Here is a 20,289-nt window from a genome sequence, read left to right as displayed (position 1 = left end):
CTGCTCTGTCACAGGTGCTGAATTTTGAAATGTGACACATTCCCAAAACTTTCTGCTGCTTTTGACACTACTGTACACTCAAAATTATTCAAGCCATTATGAGCCCATGATAAAAAAAAAAGAGTTGACACCCCTGTAATGTTATTATACTGTATGCTTGATGCCATATTCATAAACAATACAATAAACATAAACCTAATTCTCATATTTGAAAATGAAGTATTATAATTATATATATATATAATTATATATATTTTGAAACTATTGAGCAATCCACAAATTTGAAAGCACCCCTAATTTTATATTGTGCTTTTTATGATTATTTAAAATAATATTTGCCTTTATATTTGTGTTCAAGTGTTCTGAGTTCCTAAATAAAACAAAAATAAACACGAAAGATGACTAGATGATTGACAGGGAATCTCCTGCCCTCTAAACAGCACTGTAAGAAGCTCCCCTTGTTTTCGCGATTTCGAGGTTCTCGCGAGACCTCTATACCGAGAGCGCGCTGTGACCAAGACAAATACGCGCTCACGTTTCCGCATGCCGAGCAGAACACGAAAGAGAGCGAACGAGTACTCGAGCAGAAGCTCATCCAACCTGACCCAGCGGCTTTAGAAGAGGAAGTTACCTCCATCGAGAAAGTGCACGGAGCATTGAAGAGCTTTCTTTGGAAGCAATTTTGCACCACGGGGCGCCCTTGGTTCTCGGCCTTTTACCTCCACAAATCGCGTCAGTCTTGTCGAATTATTTCCAAGAGTAGCCCAGCGTTGTGGGTGCCACACGGGGAGGAGAGGGCACAAGTTTCCGCTGCCTTGTTTTCCCCCGTCGCTGCGGACCTACTTAAATCCGCAGGAATGTCTCAGGAGAGACCCACTTTCTACCGGCAGGAGCTCAACAAAACAATGTGGGAGGTCCCGGAGCGGTACCAGAACCTGTCTCCCGTTGGGTCTGGTGCCTATGGTTCTGTTTGGTAAGCGGATGCTTTCAACATGCCTTTTATTGACCTTTTTATAGTTTACAAAAGGAGCGTGCATGTTCCCAAGTTGTCATTGTTACCCTGTTTATTTTGCGAATCGTCCGACTTGGAAATGTGCAGCTTTGTACCCGCCTTGGCAGTGGCGGCGTGCCTGTGCATGCTCCTTCATCGGGCCTGAGAACGGCCTGTTCATCACATTTGATTCCAGTTTAGGACACTACGATTGTATCCCAGGCTCCAGCATGCACAAGCTAACTCTTTGCAATCGGCGCTCTGCATGCATTATGCATTTTCCAGTTGGGTGCAGCCAGCCTGCACAGCACCAGAAGGTCACGTGTTTTGCAGTAAGTAAAGTAGGCCCCCTTGTGCACAGTGAGGGCTTTGAATAGGAGGCAGAAAAAAAAGAGCACGATGATGACTCTAGAATGATGTCACTTTTTGTAGTACAGGCGTGACTCACAGTCCCGAGGTGAGGCACACATCTATTAGTCAGCACTAAATCCTGCCATGGCACCTCACTTACCCTTCAGTCTTTCTATACATGTGCACTTGTAGATGCTCAAAGTAAGCAATGACATCACCATGCAGCAAAGCTTCAATCAGGAATGCGAGTAATGCAATTTAGCTCCCCTTAATCTATTACCATTTACACAAACACGAACTAATCCATGACCATTTATACAAAAACTAAACATTTATTTAACACCAAAATTAAATATTCTGCTTGTGGTTGGTAGTGGTTTGCAACTCCATGACATCATTGTCACATGTCAATAAATTGCTTGCAAGTTTTTAAGTGACAAAGTACTTTGGCTTTATCAAACTTTCACTTCAAGGGAGAATGTTGTGAATGCCAAAACGTGCTGAGTGCGTCTATTTTCTTTCGACATTTTTCAGCTTTGTGTGGTGTACTTACAAACCCCAAGGCACGTATTGAAAAATCAATAAGGAGCCTACTATTTCTGGTGATGTCTCCTTTTTCTTAACACAAGTTTATTTCATATGAGGTGGACTTTATGTACATGAAGGTCAACAAAACTGAAGTGGCTGAAAAATGTGGAACCTGACAGCACTTGCACATCTTTGTTGAAGTACAGAACAGCTTGTTCTGCTTCTCGTTAATTGTCTTTTTTTTTATTGTCACACCAGTTCTGTTAGTTCCTGTCATAACTACTATCAATAACGGTTCTTTCCATGATCACGTGAGATAAGCTAAATTAGATTTTTATGTTACTTGTTGCAGTTTGTTTGTGTAGTCTTGTATTACAGAGAAATTACTGCATATGGAAAATATCAACTTGTCCATTTTTGGACTGAAGATGGAAAGGCCCATCTGGCTTGAGCAAGCACTAGACTAGCCTTCAGTGCTTTCCTCTATGAAAGAAGAACGAAGACCAGAAGTTAGCAGGCTGCATCGTGCTACTTACTGACCTCTGCTCACCCCTCTGAACTCACAACATCGCTCCTGTTTTATTTTTATGACCACTTTGTTATTACTCTTTCTTTTTATTACAGACTAATTAGCTGCTGTTTGCTTAGACCTGACTTGTTTATTCTGCAGATCAGCACACTTAAAAACGACTGGTCTTCAATCCGGCCATGACATGCAGGTTGTTTGGGACAGAAGGTCCACCGGTTGCATGTGATTATCTCGCTCGTGCCGAAGAAGACAAAACACTCTGCGTATCATAATGTTCTTATTATGGGCCATCTTGATAGGCTGCTGACTAAAGTTAGTAAGTGTGGCTCTATGGGAAGTACCACTTGAGGAAATGACTCACCTCTTCCGCTTGTAACTAGTGGAGAAATAGAATTCAATATTCAGGTCACCTTGCATATGTGGACCAGGTCACCAGTACAGGTTTTGCAGTTCAAGCTGCCAAGGCTAAATTAGGGTGCACCACTCCCTGCTTGATGTCTGTCTGCACCAGGTTTTGCAATGAGCCATTTGTAATGCAGCGTAACTAGTCAACCTAGAAGGAATGCGAGTTATTGTAAGGGGGCCCGGCCCGGCCCGGCCCGTATTCCCTCGGTGAACGCAGGCAGGCCCATCTGACTCGTGACCGTTCTTCTGCATCATTGTCTTAATCGAGCACAGTTGTCTCGTTTTCTAGTTTGGCGGGCAAATCTACGAATTTGACCAAAAGAATTTGTTGTCACTTCGACACGGAAAATGTCCGTCTGTGCTTTTCTTTTCGTCACACCCATTTCTGTTCTGATTCCTCTGGCAATGAGGTGTAGAGTTACACTCGAGAAATGCGTTCTCATTCCAGCATTGGGGTGTTTGAGTTGATCCAGCCATCTTTTAGTTCCTTTGTTCTTGATCCTTCTTTATTATGTGACAACCACGGAGACTTTTTTTTTTGCTTGAACTGGACTCACTGGCATGTTGCCATCAAGGCCATACAGTACGAGAAAACTAAAGTAGTGCGGCAAAAGCTATCAAAGCTCGAGGACCACTTCATGTGATGATGGACTTATGCTGTTCATTTGTTGGTTAACATATTTGTCAATGTGTCCAGCAATTTATGTGACGGTGCTTAATAGTGCAAAGCATAGAAAGACAATAGCTCAATTTATTTCTGTTATATTTAATTTCTCTTTGCTTGCAGTGAACGGTTTTATGTGTTTCTGAAATATATAAATCTGATTTTCATTTTTAGGGGAAACCACTGGCCTGCATGTTGTCTTTGTGTACAAGTCAGTGAAATGTTTTTGACTTTGCTCAAATGCACCTTTTACAATCAATTTACTATTTTTATATATCTTACAGTTCAGCATTTGACGTGAAGACGAGCCTGAAGGTAGCAGTAAAGAAGTTATCCAGACCGTTCCAGTCCATCATCCACGCAAAGAGAACTTACAGAGAGCTGCGGCTGCTTAAACATATGAAGCACGAGAATGTAAGTTGCACCAGAAGACTTGGTCGTGCATTGTAGATAAAATCACCTGCAGACACTTGCCCACACGATTTTAGATGCTGTGTGCCGGTGCTGCATCCATTCTGACCACTTCACGTTACATAATCACAGTAACTTTGTCAAGCGACTCCAGGCAAAGGATATGTGCTGCTGGAAAAGCAAATGTGTGAATGTGTGATTCTGATACTGATTTTACAGACAGTTAAGTATGGAAGGTTTCAAAAGAAACATCTTCTCTTGTATATAGATTCTTTCCTGTGAACAATTAATAACATTTGATCACACTAGAACGTTTCCATTGTAACACTCATGGTTGCCCACATCAAGAGGAAAAACTCTCCAACTGTTCTTCTTTGCAAATGACACCACAAATTCCTGATACATTCACTCCACTTTTAATTCATTCTCGATACCCAGCTGAAGCAAAACAAGAGCAAAATGTGAGACTAACAACACCTTGTTTTGTTTTGCGCAAGAAAACAAATTTGGAGTATCACACTCATGTGGCCTGAGGGGAAGTAGAAATAATATTTTCTCCCATGAGTTGAAGCTGCAAAGGTTTATTCACCTTTGTAGACACTTGGGCCAATCTGCGGTTGAGTAAAAAAAAAAAAAAAACCTCAGGCCACAATATGAGGGTACGTGGAATTTGTCATCAAGCATATTGCCGTGTTGTTTCGTCATAACAAAAATTGCATGCAGTGGTTTTTTTTTTGTGTTCTTTTTGTTTGTGCATTCTAAATTTGTCCGCATGTTGGATTAGATTACCTTTTGCTGTGCAGACAGACATTCTGTTTTTCTCCCGCTGTTGCCGGGAGACTCCCCGGGTTTTGAGTTTGGAAAGCTAAGATGAACCAATCCGATATTTGTTGTGACTGCAGTCTACCAATCATCTGTGTGGGTGCTGTGTGCAGGCGGGCTCATGGTGAGCGGCGATAGCATAACTGATCTGTAGCACTCTGTTTTGGAAAGGGGGGGGGGAAGGTTCCCTGGATCTGCATTCCTTTATGACCTACTTTTTGACATGCCATGAATCATGTCATGTAAATATCAATATTTTATCAAAAATGGAATGCAGCTGATTTTTTTTTTTTTTACATCCTTGATCACCAACTTTAGCATTCTGCTCTCGGTGTGTGCTTTTGTCAATATTCAGACTTCTTTCCGGGTTGGCATCACCTTTTCTGCACGTCACAATGATCATACTCCCCGAAAACAAACCAGTTTAGTCGCTGCCTAACTTGTATGTTTTGCCAGAGCCATTTTCTTTCAATTAGACCACACAAAGCAAAACAGCGTGGCAATTTAATCTAACTACAAACGCTTTTGTAAATCTAAAGCAGCGGCTTTGCTGTCTCCGTGTTGCAAATTAAAGACAGGATATTGAAGAAGACTAAAATAGTGCATCATATCAATGTGTAAACAGGATCTTTGCTTTCTCTTTTTTTCCCTTCTCAGGTGATCGGACTGTTAGATGTTTTCACACCTGCAACAAGCTTAGAAGAGTTCAGTGATGTGTAAGTCATACACCCCCCCCCCTCCCCCCTTGCTCCACCAACGATTATCACATTCCACCTTATATGTAGTGTTTTAGGTGAATGTAGGTTAAACACATGCACTGTGAACATTGGAGTTGTTTCCATGGTAACAGCCATCTGGCAGTCTGTGCATTTGTGTGCATAGACTACTCCAATGAGTGTGCACATGGTCTCCACGCGGGGGGGTGACGTCACGGATATGTGAGCTTGTTGCACTTGTAGGTCACTACAGCGCTCGGTTCTGTTTTGCAGATACTTGGTGACCCATTTAATGGGGGCGGACCTCAACAACATCGTAAAGTGTCAGAAGCTGACCGACGACCACGTCCAGTTCCTCATCTACCAGATTCTCAGAGGCCTAAAGGTCAGTCACTGCTTCATATTTGATTTACTACAGTCGACCCTCCTCAAGTTAAACACAATTTGTTCCCGAAGAGTAGTCAACCTCGTGTTTACATTTCCAAATTTTCAAGATGCTGTTTTAAGTTATATTTTTAACATTCATCCGTCAATTCTTAGCAATGTGATTGTATGATAATATTGAAATAAAATGTCTGGGAAAGCTCAGGCATGCAATTTGGAACATTTAAAGGGCTATTTATAGTACATATGTATCTTAACTATAGGCAGCCTCAGTTCTCGCTCCTGCGAGAGTTCACCTTACTTTTCGACATGTTTATGCCTCCAGTAAACTCCAGTTAAATGTTTACTCGATCTGCGCCCAACCCCTTCTGAAAGTGGAAAGATTTTTACTCCAGCAACTGCAGCAACACACATTATCTTACGAGCATGTTTCATTTTCTCTTCTTTTTTTTTCCCCCCCTCTGCAGTACATCCATTCTGCAGACATCATCCACAGAGTAAGTGCTGTTGTGTAATAGGTTGTAAGTATCGAGATCACATTTCACTTCATGCATACTCCACCCTACCTAGTATGAAACCCTGCTTTGAAACCCTAACTCTAGTTTTAAACCCTACTTTGAAACCCTGATCCTAGTTTTAACCATGGGTAAAAACATGATTCAATACTACATGGCCCGAATAAAGGTTTAGAACAATCAACAGAGCATCATATTTCATGTTTTGTGGTGTGACGCTACATTGTCACACATCATTGCTGTCTGTTTGAATTGAGCTTATCTTTAACTTATCTTTCTATCTCCACTCCCCAGGACTTGAAGCCCAGTAATCTGGCTGTAAATGAAGACTGCGAGTTGAAGGTGTGTTGCCGTCGAAAATGAAATACTGATCGCAATATGCTGTACGGCCACTACTCATGCAGTTATGCAATCAAACCAAATGCAACCACAATAATCAAAATATTGTTACTTCTTTTATGGAGACAATCAAACCTGACTAGCATTATCTTTGCAAGAACCCCTAATAAACACAGAATGTAGACTAGGACAGACTTTTAGCGCCAATGTTTTTGGTTCCTCAGATCCTGGACTTTGGTTTGGCCCGGCATACGGATGACGAAATGACTGGCTATGTGGCCACTCGGTGGTACCGCGCCCCGGAGATCATGCTTAACTGGATGCACTACAACATGACAGGTACGGACACTCAGATATGATGTTAGTTTACTTCTCATTACGGCATCATTCATTTTCACATATTTGGACTGTGACTCCTCACAAATGTAATCATATTGCATCAACAACAAAAGAAAATGACTTGAGAAAAAAAAAACATTCACTGTTGTTTTACTGCCTCCATGTTTTAGTGGACATCTGGTCGGTGGGCTGCATCATGGCGGAACTTCTCACCGGACGAACGCTGTTCCCCGGCACGGATCGTATCCTTCCATTCTACTGTCGTTGTGGGGAAGGCTGTAGATGAGTGCATGAACTGTATACGAATGCAGCTAATGGTTTTCCTTCATGTCAGTGAGATAGATATTGATCAGTTGAAGCTTGTCATGCTGCTCGTTGGAACCCCTGGGTCCGAGCTCTCAATGAAAATCTCCTCCGAGTCTGTGAGTGTCAAGCAGTCAAAATGTACTTGCGTTCCTTGCATTGCATCTGCTTTGCTCTTTTCCTAAAAAACTCATTTTTTGCTCCTGCTTGACACACGCTTCTCTTTTAGCATGTATTAGAAGTATGGAGGCACTATGGCTGAAGATCTTTAACAATAGCCTCTTAAAATGGTCATCTTCACCCTGTGTTTGTTCACTCTTCATGCACAAACTTAAAATGCCCGTGCTCTTTCCCCTTCTTGATATGATGCCCCTTGACTCAGACACCTTAGACATAAACCAGCTCCAACAGATAATGCGTCTGACGGGGACCCCCCCGGCCTCCCTTATAAGCAGGATGCCCAGCCATGAGGTGAGACATGCCAAGCTGCCTCTGCTGGAGATGCTCTCTCCTGCTCTCATTTAGCTAATTCTGTTTCCTCTTTGTCTCACCGCAGTTGTCACGGCCATTTAGTATTTTGTCAGTCTTGAGCTTGTTAACATTTGACTGCTAATTGTTCAATACTACTACAAAAACAAATGCACATAAGCGTGTCATAAAGGAAGATGAGGTGAATTTACAACAATAGCAGTGCAGATTTTTCACATTGTGTTATGGCTGGGCTGTGTTTTTATTTCCTCTCACAGGCAAGGAACTATATCAACTCACTTCCCCATATGCCCAAGAGAAACTTTGCGGATGTATTTATCGGCGCCAACCCTCTTGGTAAGTGTGCCTTTAAAAAAAATAAAAAATAATGTTTTTCTTGGCTCACTGAGTCCCTCTAGTGGTCTCATCAACCACAAAGCCCTTTTCATGCCTGGCTGCATTTGATTGGCGAAATGGAGTCAGTTTTATTGTATTCAACAGCCACCATAGATTGTGCACCTTACCAGTCGTTCTCATGTTGTTCCTTCTCGCTAGCTGTGGATCTGCTGGAGAAAATGCTGGTGCTGGACACAGACAAACGGATCACGGCATCCGAGGCGCTGGCCCACCCTTACTTTGCCCAGTATCACGATCCAGATGACGAGCCTGAAGCGGAGCCTTATGACCAGAGCTTTGAAAGCCGCGAGCTGGAAATTGAGGAGTGGAAGAGTAAGTAGCTATAGTTAGGATCATTAAGGGGAGGTGGTCGCGCTCCTGGCAGAACTTAGATGTGATGGTTCTGCCTCCCTGTTCTGTCCAATAGGGTTAACTTACGAGGAGGTGGTCAGCTTCGAGCCTCCATCGTTCGACAGGGATGAGATGGAGTCATGAGAAAGAGTGAAGGCAACCAACCTTAGAAACACATGAAAACCTCTCTGTGTGACTCGGCAACACTTTCCGAACACTCTCGACACCACCACAATGTTCAAGTGCCTGCCATCTTTACATCTCTGCGGGGTAATTTTTCAGGGATTGAACTTGACTTGTGTGTTTCTCCCGTCACTCATGAAGTGGTTCCGTTTTTTTATTAGTTTCAATACAAACTAATAATTTAGTGAGGCTACCAGCTAGCGTTGTTCTCTTTATATCGTAAGCAAATTGGAGCAACTTCTATTTAGTGGATAATGAAAAGAAAACTTGATAAACAGGATTGAAATGTTTTAGGGAGATATTTATAAAATGAATTCCACTTTTAAATTCCATATTTTTGTACATAGGTGTGTTTTAGAATGACAAGAAAAACAGTGTTTGCATACAAGTGATTCAGCCAGGCCAGTAACCATATTGGACCCACAGTATGAATGATATGCCATAAAAGGCATAAAAGGAGATTTGTTATTTAATGAATAAAGTATGTATGACATCTCTTCAGTATATGTAACAGTTGCAACATTGTTTTTATAATTTGATTCAGTCTTTCTATGTAACTTCTCTACACCGCTGAGAGGTTTGTTGTCTGTTTCTAGTCTTAGCTCCTGTTAGCACTTTAGTTTCGGTCCATAGTTTAAGCATATTCCCTCATCCTGCAGGACCACTATGGTGTAATATGTCTTGAAGTTTTAAATGTTATCCACCACAGTATGGGCTGGCAGTATACTTTAATCATATTGCGTTTATAAATCACAAGTGTTCATTGAATGTTTTATGGACGTCAGGTTGTCTTATATTTATGATCTTTTCAGATGTTTTGTATATTGATGTTAAAGAATGTTATTTGTGGAAAAAAAAAAAACAAGCTTCAGTTTATTATTTATGGAGAGCTGTCCTTTACCAAACACAAAATGTATTGTCTGATGTAGTTGCGTTTACCAGAACCAAACAAAAAATTTAAGACAATTCGATTGTTTTAATAACACTTTGTAACACATTTTGGCTGTTTACTCAGCGGACTATTTGAGGAAGCTAGTCAAATTTACACATGCTGCCTTTAGTGCTTCATTTGCAAATACTTATTTTTATTTAGGGCTTTTCAAATGTGACGTTTTATTGTGTGTGTTGAATTAAGCGCTCGTAGTTTGAATATTTTTTGACGGGGGTTCTGTTTTTCTCCCAATGAATGCTCAAACCACATCTTGTCATTGATTTGAATCATATATAGAAAGACACATGTATAGCATTTAAATATTTACTCCCTGGATGCTGAATTCTCAATTAATTCGTTAATTTATTGGTTATTGGTTTTGTTGGCACCACTATTTTTAGGTCCTTTTTTACTATCTGGTTAATTTCCTGTAAAACGCTACCGTGAGAAAATAAAGGTGGCTATTTTTCAAACAGGGTAAAAGTGCATTGTTAATACAGTTAAATTAATGTACAATTCTGAAATATATTTACTGCACAGTTTCAAAAAATATTTCTGTAGAAGCTTGCTACCACTAGGGAACGCTAAATGGTCTACATAATAACAATGTCACAACTTAAATATGCAGTAAAGATACTTGTGACGTAAATGTATTGTTAAATAGCTGTTGTTTTTATTTTAGTTTATTTTGAGCTGCCTGGGAAAGAACTGAACGATCTGGTAGACAAAGAAAATTGGACTGTCCACGTCTTGTAAACCGGTTATGTTGACACATGCAATACAAACAAACTACAACAGGGAATATTTATTATGCACACGACAGCAACATCGATTATTGTCAATCAAAGTGAATATAATAAATATTTCATAATCATTAATATTTCATTTCGATCCAAAACACCATACTAGTGTTTACAAAGTTGGAATATTTCTTAGGTTTCCTGAACACACCCTCTTACCGCGCTGGAGATTGAAAAGACTATAGTGCTGGTATTTCCAACACCTCCTAAACGCAACACTCGCAGACTGGTTTGCCGCGATGGAAAGAAAAGGTACGTTAACTAAACACTTTTCTTTCGTATTAGATTCTCGCAGTTATTCTCGACATTATCGGAGGCAGATTATGCCACTATGATAATGTCTCATGTAGTGTTAACCCCACCAAGTAATAGTTAAAAGATGGACCATGCGCTTTACTTTGTGTGCGTACTGTAGCATTTATGCTAGTTGTGTCCACGAGACAAGCACTGTTAGGAATCCGGATGCGCTCAAACTTTCTACAATAATGAGAAAGCGTCAACTCCTTAAGTTCCACCAGCCCACTAAGTCAATGCAAACTATTTGTGTTAATGATAAAGGCTGAATTAATTGACAACTTGGATGCACCTCGCTAGCAAATTGGGTGTGTGACTGTGCATTGAGAACCTGTCAACTTGATGCATCATTCTAGGACTCTTTTTTTCCCTCCATAATAAAACATGTGATGCTATGTTGTGTTATGGTTTTTGTTAGGGATTCTATTATTGTTTTTTTTTTTTTTATCGGAGAAAGCTGTACAACATGTATGGACTGTTCTGATTTTAACCCATGTGGTGTTATTCTACTTGACAGTACTGGCTTTACAGGCGAGGAAGAAGAGGACAAAGCCTCGAAAGACTGGAAAGAAGTAAGTTCTCATAAATATTTTGCAAAAAAACATGGAAAAAAAGTAGGCTGTTTGCTTATTACATTATACTTGAAGTAATCCATCTTCGTACCAAGTCGTGCTATATACTTAAAGTTGGTATGTGCAGGGGTGTATACAAATGTATAGTCACCAACATTTACATGACCGTCCTTGCATCGTATACTAGTGGTTATAAATCATTGCCCACTATTTTCATCTTTCACCGCCTCCTTGTTTTCTCAACTGCAGTTTATTACATAACCCATCATCTATCCGTTTTGCCCTCACCCTGCGTGTTAACTTGCCCTTCGTTCTTTCCCATCAAGTAAGAAGACTAACTGAAAATGATATAAAGGCTACGAGCGATGCAAGTGTCACTGTGCTTGGCTTTCCATGGAAGGCATCAGTGCATTTCAGTCAACCTTGACGTGTATGTTTTGATCATCCCTTGGCCTTTTTTGGGTGATATTTAAGGAAGTAGAAACTTATTGTGAAAGGACAAGTTTAAGAACTGCAGAATACTTTTGAAGTAAAGCCAAACAATGCACTTCTGGCTTCCCGTTCTATAGTTGTCACTACGAGGTGGGTCCAATAATCACATAATGTATAAAGCATCCCAATTGGAGTTCAGTGCTGCAGTGTTTAGCCTCGGTGACATTTTGCTTCTCCAGTGCAAAGGAGTGTGATGTTAACATTCTCTAGCCTGTGATTGAGGATAATAAGGATGAAGAGGTCAACTGAAGAAGCTGATGGTGGAGTGAAAGAAATGGTTGATGTGGTCCCTCACCTGCATTGCAGTGCTGAGCTGTGTAGTCCAATCATCTCCCTGCTGCTAGTGCAGGGGGCGGGGCCAGAGGCTGACGGCAGCCAAGGAGAGTTCTCGGTCAGAGAGAGAGAGAGGACGAGAGCAATGAAGAGATTGTAAGCTGATGTGCAAGTGGAGAAGCGAGACACTGCGAGCGCTGATGCCTTGAGTGTGGGCACTTGTTTTTGCTTCTTTTGGATCATCTCAACTGTGCTACTCATTCCCCAGCCCCCTCACCCTTGAATATTTTTGCCCCCCACTCTTGACTAATGGAGTGAGAGCATCTTTGAACACCTGCCCTTGTCTCCTCCACTGTCCTGTCCTCCTCCCTGCTTCAAGTCCCATGGGTATCCGTGCATCCTGCAGGTAAGCAGGCAGATCTGACAACCATTTTGGATTGTTTTCTTGAATCAGGTCCACATGTTGAATTGTACAGATTGTCCTGTAAGCGCAGTATGCTTATGTTTGCCCTTGACTTTTGCCATTCAAAGAATGTTTGAATGTCAGTTAGTGTGTGCGTACTGCAGCAAAAAAAAAAAAAAAAAAAATGCATATGCACAAGTATCTCTTGTAAAGTTACTGCTTCTCTTCACATTATTCTATTCATGACTTGGATTTAATTTGTCCTTTCAAGCTGTATCTTATAGTTTTTAATCTTCATGATTACTGCTATTTTCTTAAATAACTGCATGTTTTAGGCCTTTGTGTTGTCCATGAAATAATATTTGTATAGTAATAACATTTCTGTGCTAAGGCTGCTGCAGAGACAAGTTGAACTGGATAGAAGCAAGTTGGCAAACATCTTGTTTGACTAGAAGAATGCAGTTTTTATTCATTGCCCAGTATGTTTGAATGATGTTGACAAGAACAGTTCTATAAATAAAATATTATCTGACGAACATTCAGTAGATTCATCTGTGATATTTGGATCTGTTTTATTGGTTGCCCTTGACTTGGAACGTTGGGGCTAAGTTGACTTGTTTGTTGTCTGTTATTTAGTCGTCGCGTGTTACTAAGTCAGTGCCTCATGTAGCATTGTTTATTTTAAAACATTGCAAAGCAAAACGTGGTATAAAGTCTCACCGGCGGTGCTGGTTGTTGCCTTCTGGGCTCCTTCCTAAAGCAGGTGGCTTGTTTTTGCTCTACAGCTTGACCTTTCAGCACTGCAGGGGCTCCTTATCTTACTAGTTTACATTACAGGTTGAACCATATCCAAGTTTTTTTTGTTTTAGACAAACATAAACAACAATTACTTTGCTTTGGGTCATCCTGTTTAACCAATGGGGCAATGTATTTATTTATTTAATCAACTATGTTCATATTTGCTCATCACAACTTGAACGGCACACCGTAACCCCCATCAGCTGTTCAGCAAAGCAGTCAATGTTTAATGATATTAGGTTTTGGTCGAAGGATTCTCATCTGTGTTATTTTTGTGGTCACTCAGATTAGAAGACATTTTGTGCTTTGTGTCTGGCTTGTTTTGAGTAACTGACCCTCTGCAACTCCAATGATGCAGCAGATTCGGTTGGACTCATTTTGATTACAATTTGGCAGTATTGTTATCCAGCGGCAAAGTATTGCAATGATTTCTGTGTGCTTGTTAATTAGGGGGTGGCTAAAGGGGGAAACTGTGCTGACCCCAATTCCAGCATTGCCCTCTCGAGTAATAGCTGCTATTTTAGTAACGGCTGCGGCAAAGACTAGTGATGAGAGGGCAAAGCAGGAAAATGTCAATTCTTCAGCTGCTCAGTCAGCAGGATTTGAACTTGTTTTGCAATGCAGGATTTCTGTGAGCATCACAGAGATGACACATGAAGACGTGGCTTAGAGGCAGCAACACTTAAGGAGTTTGGAAAGTGGGATGTTCCCCTCACTGACGATCATGTAATTAACATGATTAGTTTATTTCATTAGTTTGGTGAGCTGCATTTCCTTCCATCCATCTGACTTAAAAACTGAATTAGGAAAAAGACTTTCTCTTGTTTTTAACCAAAGAGCATGTCTGTTTTATCCCAAATGTCCTTTTTCTGTGACCTCTGACCCAACCGCCTCCTGTTTTTTTTCCCCTAAGGCCAGAGCCTCAGAGCTGTGGTGGCACCTCCAAGCCAAGTCAGACAGACTCGCCTGTCCCCGATCAAGACGAGGAGATCCTGGGCTCTGATGATGATGAGCAAGAAGACCCCGGTGACTACTGCAAGGGTAACAACTTTCTGTCTGTTATCAGAGCAAATTATTAAAAACAAAGAAAAAAAAACCCTCCTGAATCACATCATTATGGTTTGGTCAGGGGGATATCACCATGTGAAGATTGGAGATCTTTTCAACGGAAGATACCATGTGATCCGTAAGCTTGGCTGGGGGCACTTCTCCACTGTGTGGCTAGCTTGGGACATCCAGTAAGTTGTTACTAGACTGCAGAGATAAATTCATATTTTGCATATAAAAACAAATACTCATGTAACTACATTGGTACATTTTAATTCACAAAAAAATATTGTTTTTGTGTGTATCTTGCAGGGAGAAGCGCTTTGTCGCTATGAAGGTTGTCAAAAGCGCTGAGCATTACACAGAAACGGCCCTGGATGAAATCAAGCTACTCAAATCTGTAAAATAGACAATTTCATTTTTTATTTTTTTTTAGTGTTTTGTTTCAGCCAAATACCCATTATACGTCTGTCTCTGTCGCATTTGTTTCAGGTGCGGAACACAGACCCCGCTGATCCCAGCAGGGAGCGAGTGGTGCAGCTTCTTGATGACTTCAAAATTTCTGGCATGAACGGCACGCGTATCTTTTAACACAATTGTGCTTGAAGACCACTTGTAGACTCACTTTGACACCCTCTGCCCTCAAACCCTGCGCCTCATCTCTCTACATAGCTATTTGTGGGTCTTCTGCTGACAGCTCGCTGTGCATTGGCACATCCTTGGGTGTCACAGGCTCTGATGCAGTGACGGCACCGTCACTTTTTTTTTTCCCCCCTCTCCCGCAGTATCCAGTCTGCAGCTGTGCTCTCTGACAGAACACCCACACACCCTCTGAATGTCGTGATCTTTCATTTGTAGTCGCAAAGTCCATTGTGGGTCGACAAAATGCGACTTGTTTAAAGAGCGATGCCTTCTTGTGTTCTTCCTTGACTTGTGTTCCACCAGATATCTGCATGGTCTTTGAGGTGCTGGGGTACCATCTTCTAAAGTGGATCATCAAGTCAAATTATCAAGGCCTACCATTGCCTTGTGTTAAAAGCATCATTCGACAGGTACTGCGGCAAAACTTTCAGAAAGCTTAACTGTCATTTTTTGTTTGGATATTGCTGATGGTACCTGGTCACTTTCATGCAGGTCCTCCAGGGTTTAGATTACCTCCACACGAAATGTAAAATCATCCACACAGACATCAAGCCAGAAAACATTCTTCTCACTGTCAACGAGTCCTATATCAAGAAAATGGCTGTCGAAGCGACGCAATGGCAGAAAACTGGCGTGGTACCGCCCTCTGGCTCTGCAGGTTACACTTTTAATCCCTCCCCTGTGTTTGCGCTACAATTTCTCCTCATCATTCCATGATTTACTGTTTGGATTTCCAGCTGTAATTCCCCCGTCGTCTTCAATTGACATCACTGAGCAATTAGCTCGACGATATCTTTATTGATGGAATTTCAACGATTCTAAACTTGTTTGGAGATGATAGCTATGAGTCATCACTGACTGAATGTTTAAACGGCCACCTTGCTCTGAGAAATGAGAGACAGCCTCTGCATGAGTCTGTTAATACATCTTGGTGTGAGTCAGCTTCCATCGAGGTGATAGATGTACCTCCAATGTCCTCGAGTAATACAATCCTCCTCTTCTTTTTCTCTTCCCACAGTGAGTACAGCTCCAGCACCCAAGCCGGTAATTTTTTCTTTCCTCAAACTGACTAGTATGAATGGCTGTGCGGAATACAAATGGATCATTTCTTGTCTCTCTCAAGATGGCCAAAATGTCAAAGAATAAAAAGAGAAAGATGAAGAAGAAGCAGAAGAAGCAGGCAGAGCAGCGACAGGTGGGAGAAGCGTCACTCAAAGCTGGAGAGGAGACAAAGGAGGACACAAAAGAAACCACGTCTGACATCTCTACTGCCCCCACCTCGGTGTCGACCACGTTGCAAAATGACACAGAGCATCCGATTGCAGGTGATTAAGCAAATGATGCGGCACCAACATCTTTGCAAACAGGAAATACAAAAAAATGCTTTTTTTGCTGAATTAATACCTCTGAGAGTATCACTAAGAATGTTTGCATTATCCTCTTTACTAAGGCTTACAGGATGAGAATATTGAAGTGCTTATTAAAGCGTTATTACATTTGTTACAGAATCTCCCATTGTCAAGCTCCCCCAAGAGGTGGCTGAGCCAAGTGTACCCACAGAGGGCGCCACCAAGGAGGAGAGTAACATGGAGGTCAACTGCAACGGTAACGCCTCTGAACCGGTGAGCGAGGCCACCCAAGAAAGCCCGGAACATGGGACCAAGCAGTCTGCAGAAGAGCTAGAGGACCAACAGAATGAAAACCAAGTAGATGACAAAATACAGACTCTCGACAAAGTACGCAACAAAGACGACTTCCAGAGCTGTAACGGACGCTCAGAGGACCCCGAGCCACCCGTTGCCACTTCAGAGATGATTGATGCTGTCAAGGTAGAGCGAAAGGAGGAGGATATGGACACACAAGGGGAGAACAAAACGCAAGGTCAAGATGAAGAAAATAGTTTGAGTGGTTAGTTGGAAGGAATATCATTTTTAAATATATGTCACTATTTTTGTTGGAGGCATTTCCTGTCACTAACTATCTGCACTTCTTTTTCTTTCTTTGCTGCCTCTGTCGTCGGGCTTCCTCCAATAGAATCATCTAGTAGCTTGTTAGTAAATCCCTTGGATCCTCTGAATGCTGACAAGTTGCAGGTTAAGATCGCCGACCTTGGAAACGCCTGCTGGGTGGTGAGTATTAGAAACAATACACTTGCATCTCTCAACGGATTTGACAGAAATGTGTCCACTGACTAATCGATTTCCATCTCGCGCAGCACAAGCATTTTACGGACGACATCCAGACTCGGCAGTATCGTTCACTCGAGGTGCTGCTAGGAGCTGGCTATGGCACGCCGGCAGACATTTGGAGCACAGCCTGCATGGTAACGCAGATCTCTGTAGATCTGAAAAATAAGAGCTAATCTTTTTGATATGGGGGTGTCATGTGCTGATGGCAATTGAGTAAAAATAAATAAAAAGCTAAATTAATGCGCCACTTGTCAAGATGCCAACACAGCTTATGACGTAGAATGCAACTTTGTAATCACAAATACGTGATGTTCTCCGTCTTCAGGCCTTCGAACTGGCAACTGGAGACTATTTGTTTGAACCTCACTCAGGAGAAGATTATTCCAGAGATGAAGGTTTGTGGATTCTTGAGGAACAAATCCTGCCTATAAACAACCACGAGACATGCAAGACGAAAGCCAATGTCCTTTCTTTAATTGCGACTTTAATGTCTCCAGATCACATAGCTCTGATCATCGAGCTGCTCGGCAAGGTTCCTCGCAAGCTGATCACGGCAGGCAAATACTCCAAGGAGTTTTTCACCAAGAAAGGTAAACTCACACACACCGCTGCTATCATCTGCCTTTCTTCTGTGCCTTGTGAGTTAGTTAGAAGTTCACAAAGTCATAAAATTTGATATGTGGAACACTACTGCATCCAAGTCAGTACATCCACAGAATATATTTTAGATATACAGAGTGGCTTCCTCATTTTAAAAATGCGCCATTTGACCCTAGGTGACCTGCGACACATCACAAAGCTGAAGCCATGGGGGATGTTTGATGTGCTGGTGGACAAGTACGAGTGGTCCAAAGAAGAGGCGCACAACTTCAGCAGCTTCCTGCAGCCAATGCTGGACCTTGTCCCTGAAAGAAGGGCCACGGCTGCTCAGTGTCTCTCTAATGCCTGGCTGGCATAAGATGGCGTGCATATAATTGTGATACACACACACATGCACGCACACGCCTCTAGATGCACACAGGATGGGTGTGAAGATTATGGGCTTAAAACCGAAACTGTGCACTCTTCATGGCCTTCAGATGCATCCGGCACACACTTGTCACACCAGCTAAGACTGCACCTTAGTTGCCATCCACATTCTTTTTAGATTACCGACAGAAGAGGAAGCAAATTTTCTTGGGTTCATTTCGCAGGGCAAGTTTGTTTTGGTGTCTACAGCACATGAACTCGTTCAGATATTTTAGTTACTCTTAGAATTTAAGATCGACAGTAGTTCTTGCGCTCGAGTACAAGCAAGCAGTAACAGATTTTGCTGTTCAAATCACCAACTTTTTTTAGATCACCAAGAAGCCAAATACGTGCAGTCTTGTTTACCATCGCATTAGCCGTGCCATCATTTATATCTTTAGTGGTCAAACTCCCTCAAAGAACCTGACCACCATGGAAAGGACTAGAAAGCATTTCTACATTTGTACACAATTACAAGAGGAAAGAGGATCAGTCTTTATACAGTTTTGCTAAGAATTTTATTTTGTTTTCAGCTTTGCACAATATCATCAAAACCCACGATATTCTTGTTTATTATCACAAGAGTAGGTTTTAGAATTCATTATACATCAAACTGGGCCTACGCAGTCGCCTTTAGGGAGTCTTTGAAGGGAATGTTCCGGTGCTGTTTAAATGCATGGAATGGGCGATACGTCAATAATATAGCTACAGCAATCCACCCGTACGCACACGGCTCAAAAGAAATTTGCTCATAGGTTCTTAAAGGTTCTCCTGTTCAGCCAAGTTTATTTTCTGTAGGTAAAGAAGAATAAAATGTTTCTAAACGTCTGTTTTGAGCACCTGTCTTGACTCATCATTGCTCAAAAGACACTACATCCAATGTTTTTTTTGTTTTTTTTTGGCTATTGGTCTAATTAATGTTTCGTGTTCAATTGAACCAATAATAATGATTTGCCACTTGCTTCCACGTCACATTTGGATTCGCAGTGAATCCAAAAGAACTTTGATCTTCTTGGGCGGTCTCCAGTAGGTTCATGCATTGTCTGCAGTGAAGAGAAGAAAAACAACAGAAATTGAGGCTTCGCAATGAATTAAGAAACTTTCTACCTCCGCAAGTCCTCTGTTTTCCTTTCAGTGCATGTTATCTCCTCCACCCCCTCCTCCCCTAAGTGCTGGTACCTTTCTCCTCCACTTGAAAGTCCTCAGGCAGCAAGTTGTCCTGTCTGCTGCCCAGGCTGAAGGCCAGGAAGGCGAGGATGAGCGAGTCCATGATGCTGATGATGGCCAGGATATAGGCCCAGCGCACCGTGCAGTTGCCCAGGGTGTATTTGTCGGTCCGCTGGCCGCACATTCGCTTCACCTCCTCCGAGTCCCAGCCGTCAGGATAAATCATGCAGCCGATCACCATGCAAGCGCCTGACGGAGAAGGGGCCGCAGGAGGTCGGTGACCTCGAGGTGAGTTGAGTATTGCTGAACCGAGTGTTGAGAACTTTCAAATCTTTTTTTTTCAGTCAAAATATTGCACGCCTGTCGTATACATGATTCAGTGTATAGTAGTAAACATCTTTGGATTCACTTATGCAATGTGGTATGTCATGTTTTGCAGGTGTACCTAATTTTGTGACCTAGCTGTGTCTGCTTTATGCTCACTGACTGGAGGCCAGCTGCATCCAGGCGCAGATCTTGTACACGCTGCCGGCGTTGCAAAAGAAGAAGAGGCTGAAGCACACGATGCTGCCCACCACCAGCAGCGTGGAGATGCCCACGAAGAACATAGCCGTCTTGAAGGCCCCAGACGGGATAGAGCCAAAGTCCAGAGCGCTGCCTTTACAGATGAGCTCCGAGGTGAGCGCATTGCCGATGCAGTAGTGGAAGAGGCCAAAGTATCCAGCTTGGGGCGTGTTGACGCTGTCCCCGATCCAGTAGGGCTGGATGAACACCACCACTGTGATAACTGCGAAAGTGATGGTGAACACTGTCCATAGCACTCCTACCGCTCGGGCGTTGCGCACGTAGTTGGTGTGGTAGATCTTGGCCGCCTCCTGGGCAGGCAACATGGTAATCTCGTTTTAGGGTGAAAAAAAAAAAATCTGCTCCCAAAATGATCTTTATAAGAAGTGTATTTAATTTGATGTGGCTCCAACA

The 20,289-nt window shown here is 42.1% G+C and overlaps 3 protein-coding genes and 1 long non-coding RNA gene across 9 annotated transcripts; 2 read left to right on the top strand and 2 right to left on the bottom strand.

The window, feature by feature from the left end:
• Window positions 1-520: 520 nt before the first annotated feature.
• On the top strand, window positions 521-10,099 carry mapk14b (mitogen-activated protein kinase 14b). 2 transcript variants are annotated; one of them, XM_049734899.2, is made up of 12 exons: window positions 521-973; window positions 3,753-3,882; window positions 5,359-5,417; window positions 5,691-5,802; window positions 6,269-6,298; window positions 6,611-6,658; window positions 6,880-6,994; window positions 7,165-7,236; window positions 7,689-7,768; window positions 8,044-8,122; window positions 8,321-8,494; window positions 8,589-10,099. In XM_049734899.2, exons 1-12 carry the CDS (start codon window positions 858-860, stop codon window positions 8,654-8,656), a joined length of 1,083 nt encoding a protein of 360 aa, XP_049590856.1. In that variant the 5' UTR covers window positions 521-857; the 3' UTR covers window positions 8,657-10,099. The 2 variants fall into 2 exon arrangements, with proteins under 2 accessions (XP_049590856.1, XP_049590855.1); XM_049734898.1 differs by lacking the exon at window positions 7,689-7,768 and adding an exon at window positions 7,337-7,416 and having other exon boundaries at window positions 697-973.
• Window positions 7,005-13,273, bottom strand: LOC125977874 (uncharacterized). Of its 2 annotated transcripts, none has more exons than XR_007484760.1 (5): window positions 13,181-13,273; window positions 12,080-12,171; window positions 8,600-8,677; window positions 8,290-8,472; window positions 7,005-7,270 (listed from the first exon to the last, which is right to left on the bottom strand). It is a non-coding gene; the product is annotated as an uncharacterized lncRNA (long non-coding RNA). The 2 variants fall into 2 exon arrangements; XR_007484759.1 differs by having other exon boundaries at window positions 12,080-12,149; window positions 13,181-13,267.
• srpk1b (SRSF protein kinase 1b) lies at window positions 10,582-18,972 on the top strand. 4 transcript variants are annotated; one of them, XM_049734897.1, is made up of 16 exons: window positions 10,582-10,678; window positions 11,238-11,292; window positions 14,172-14,299; window positions 14,388-14,496; window positions 14,618-14,705; window positions 14,798-14,885; window positions 15,251-15,357; window positions 15,440-15,605; window positions 15,966-15,991; window positions 16,071-16,272; window positions 16,454-16,855; window positions 16,982-17,076; window positions 17,163-17,270; window positions 17,462-17,531; window positions 17,634-17,726; window positions 17,913-18,972. In XM_049734897.1, the coding sequence occupies exons 1-16, from the start codon at window positions 10,666-10,668 to the stop codon at window positions 18,092-18,094; spliced, it is 1,932 nt and encodes a 643-aa protein (XP_049590854.1). In that variant the 5' UTR covers window positions 10,582-10,665; the 3' UTR covers window positions 18,095-18,972. The 4 variants fall into 4 exon arrangements, with proteins under 4 accessions (XP_049590854.1, XP_049590852.1, XP_049590851.1 ...); XM_049734895.2 differs by having other exon boundaries at window positions 16,454-16,828; window positions 17,462-17,726; XM_049734894.1 differs by having other exon boundaries at window positions 17,462-17,726.
• Window positions 18,648-20,289, bottom strand: lhfpl5a (LHFPL tetraspan subfamily member 5a). Its single transcript, XM_049734902.2, has 3 exons — window positions 19,799-20,289; window positions 19,324-19,560; window positions 18,648-19,187 (listed from the first exon to the last, which is right to left on the bottom strand). The coding sequence occupies exons 1-3, from the start codon at window positions 20,199-20,201 to the stop codon at window positions 19,177-19,179; spliced, it is 651 nt and encodes a 216-aa protein (XP_049590859.1). The 5' UTR covers window positions 20,202-20,289; the 3' UTR covers window positions 18,648-19,176.

This window comes from Syngnathus scovelli, chromosome 11 (genome assembly GCF_024217435.2).
Source record: "Syngnathus scovelli strain Florida chromosome 11, RoL_Ssco_1.2, whole genome shotgun sequence".
Taxonomy (NCBI): Eukaryota; Metazoa; Chordata; class Actinopteri; order Syngnathiformes; family Syngnathidae; genus Syngnathus; species Syngnathus scovelli.
Note: the sequence above shows the minus strand (reverse complement) of the source record. Positions and strands in the feature narration are given on the sequence as shown.

Excerpts from the sequence above, each read along its gene's own strand:
- srpk1b (XM_049734894.1), top strand. Across the intron at positions 14,300-14,387 it reads CCCCGGTGACTACTGCAAGG|GGGGATATCACCATGTGAAG; the intron begins GTAACAACTTTC and ends TGGTTTGGTCAG. Across the intron at positions 14,706-14,797 it reads AAATCAAGCTACTCAAATCT|GTGCGGAACACAGACCCCGC; the intron begins GTAAAATAGACA and ends CATTTGTTTCAG.
- lhfpl5a (XM_049734902.2), bottom strand. The coding sequence starts at position 20,201 with ATGTTGCCTGCCCAGGAGGCGGCCAAGATCTACCACACCAACTACGTG. Across the intron at positions 19,561-19,798 it reads CTGGATGCAGCTGGCCTCCA|GCGCTTGCATGGTGATCGGC; the intron begins GTCAGTGAGCAT and ends CTTCTCCGTCAG.
- mapk14b (XM_049734899.2), top strand. The coding sequence starts at position 858 with ATGTCTCAGGAGAGACCCACTTTCTACCGGCAGGAGCTCAACAAAACA. Across the intron at positions 3,883-5,358 it reads AACATATGAAGCACGAGAAT|GTGATCGGACTGTTAGATGT; the intron begins GTAAGTTGCACC and ends TTCCCTTCTCAG. Across the intron at positions 5,418-5,690 it reads TTAGAAGAGTTCAGTGATGT|ATACTTGGTGACCCATTTAA; the intron begins GTAAGTCATACA and ends TCTGTTTTGCAG.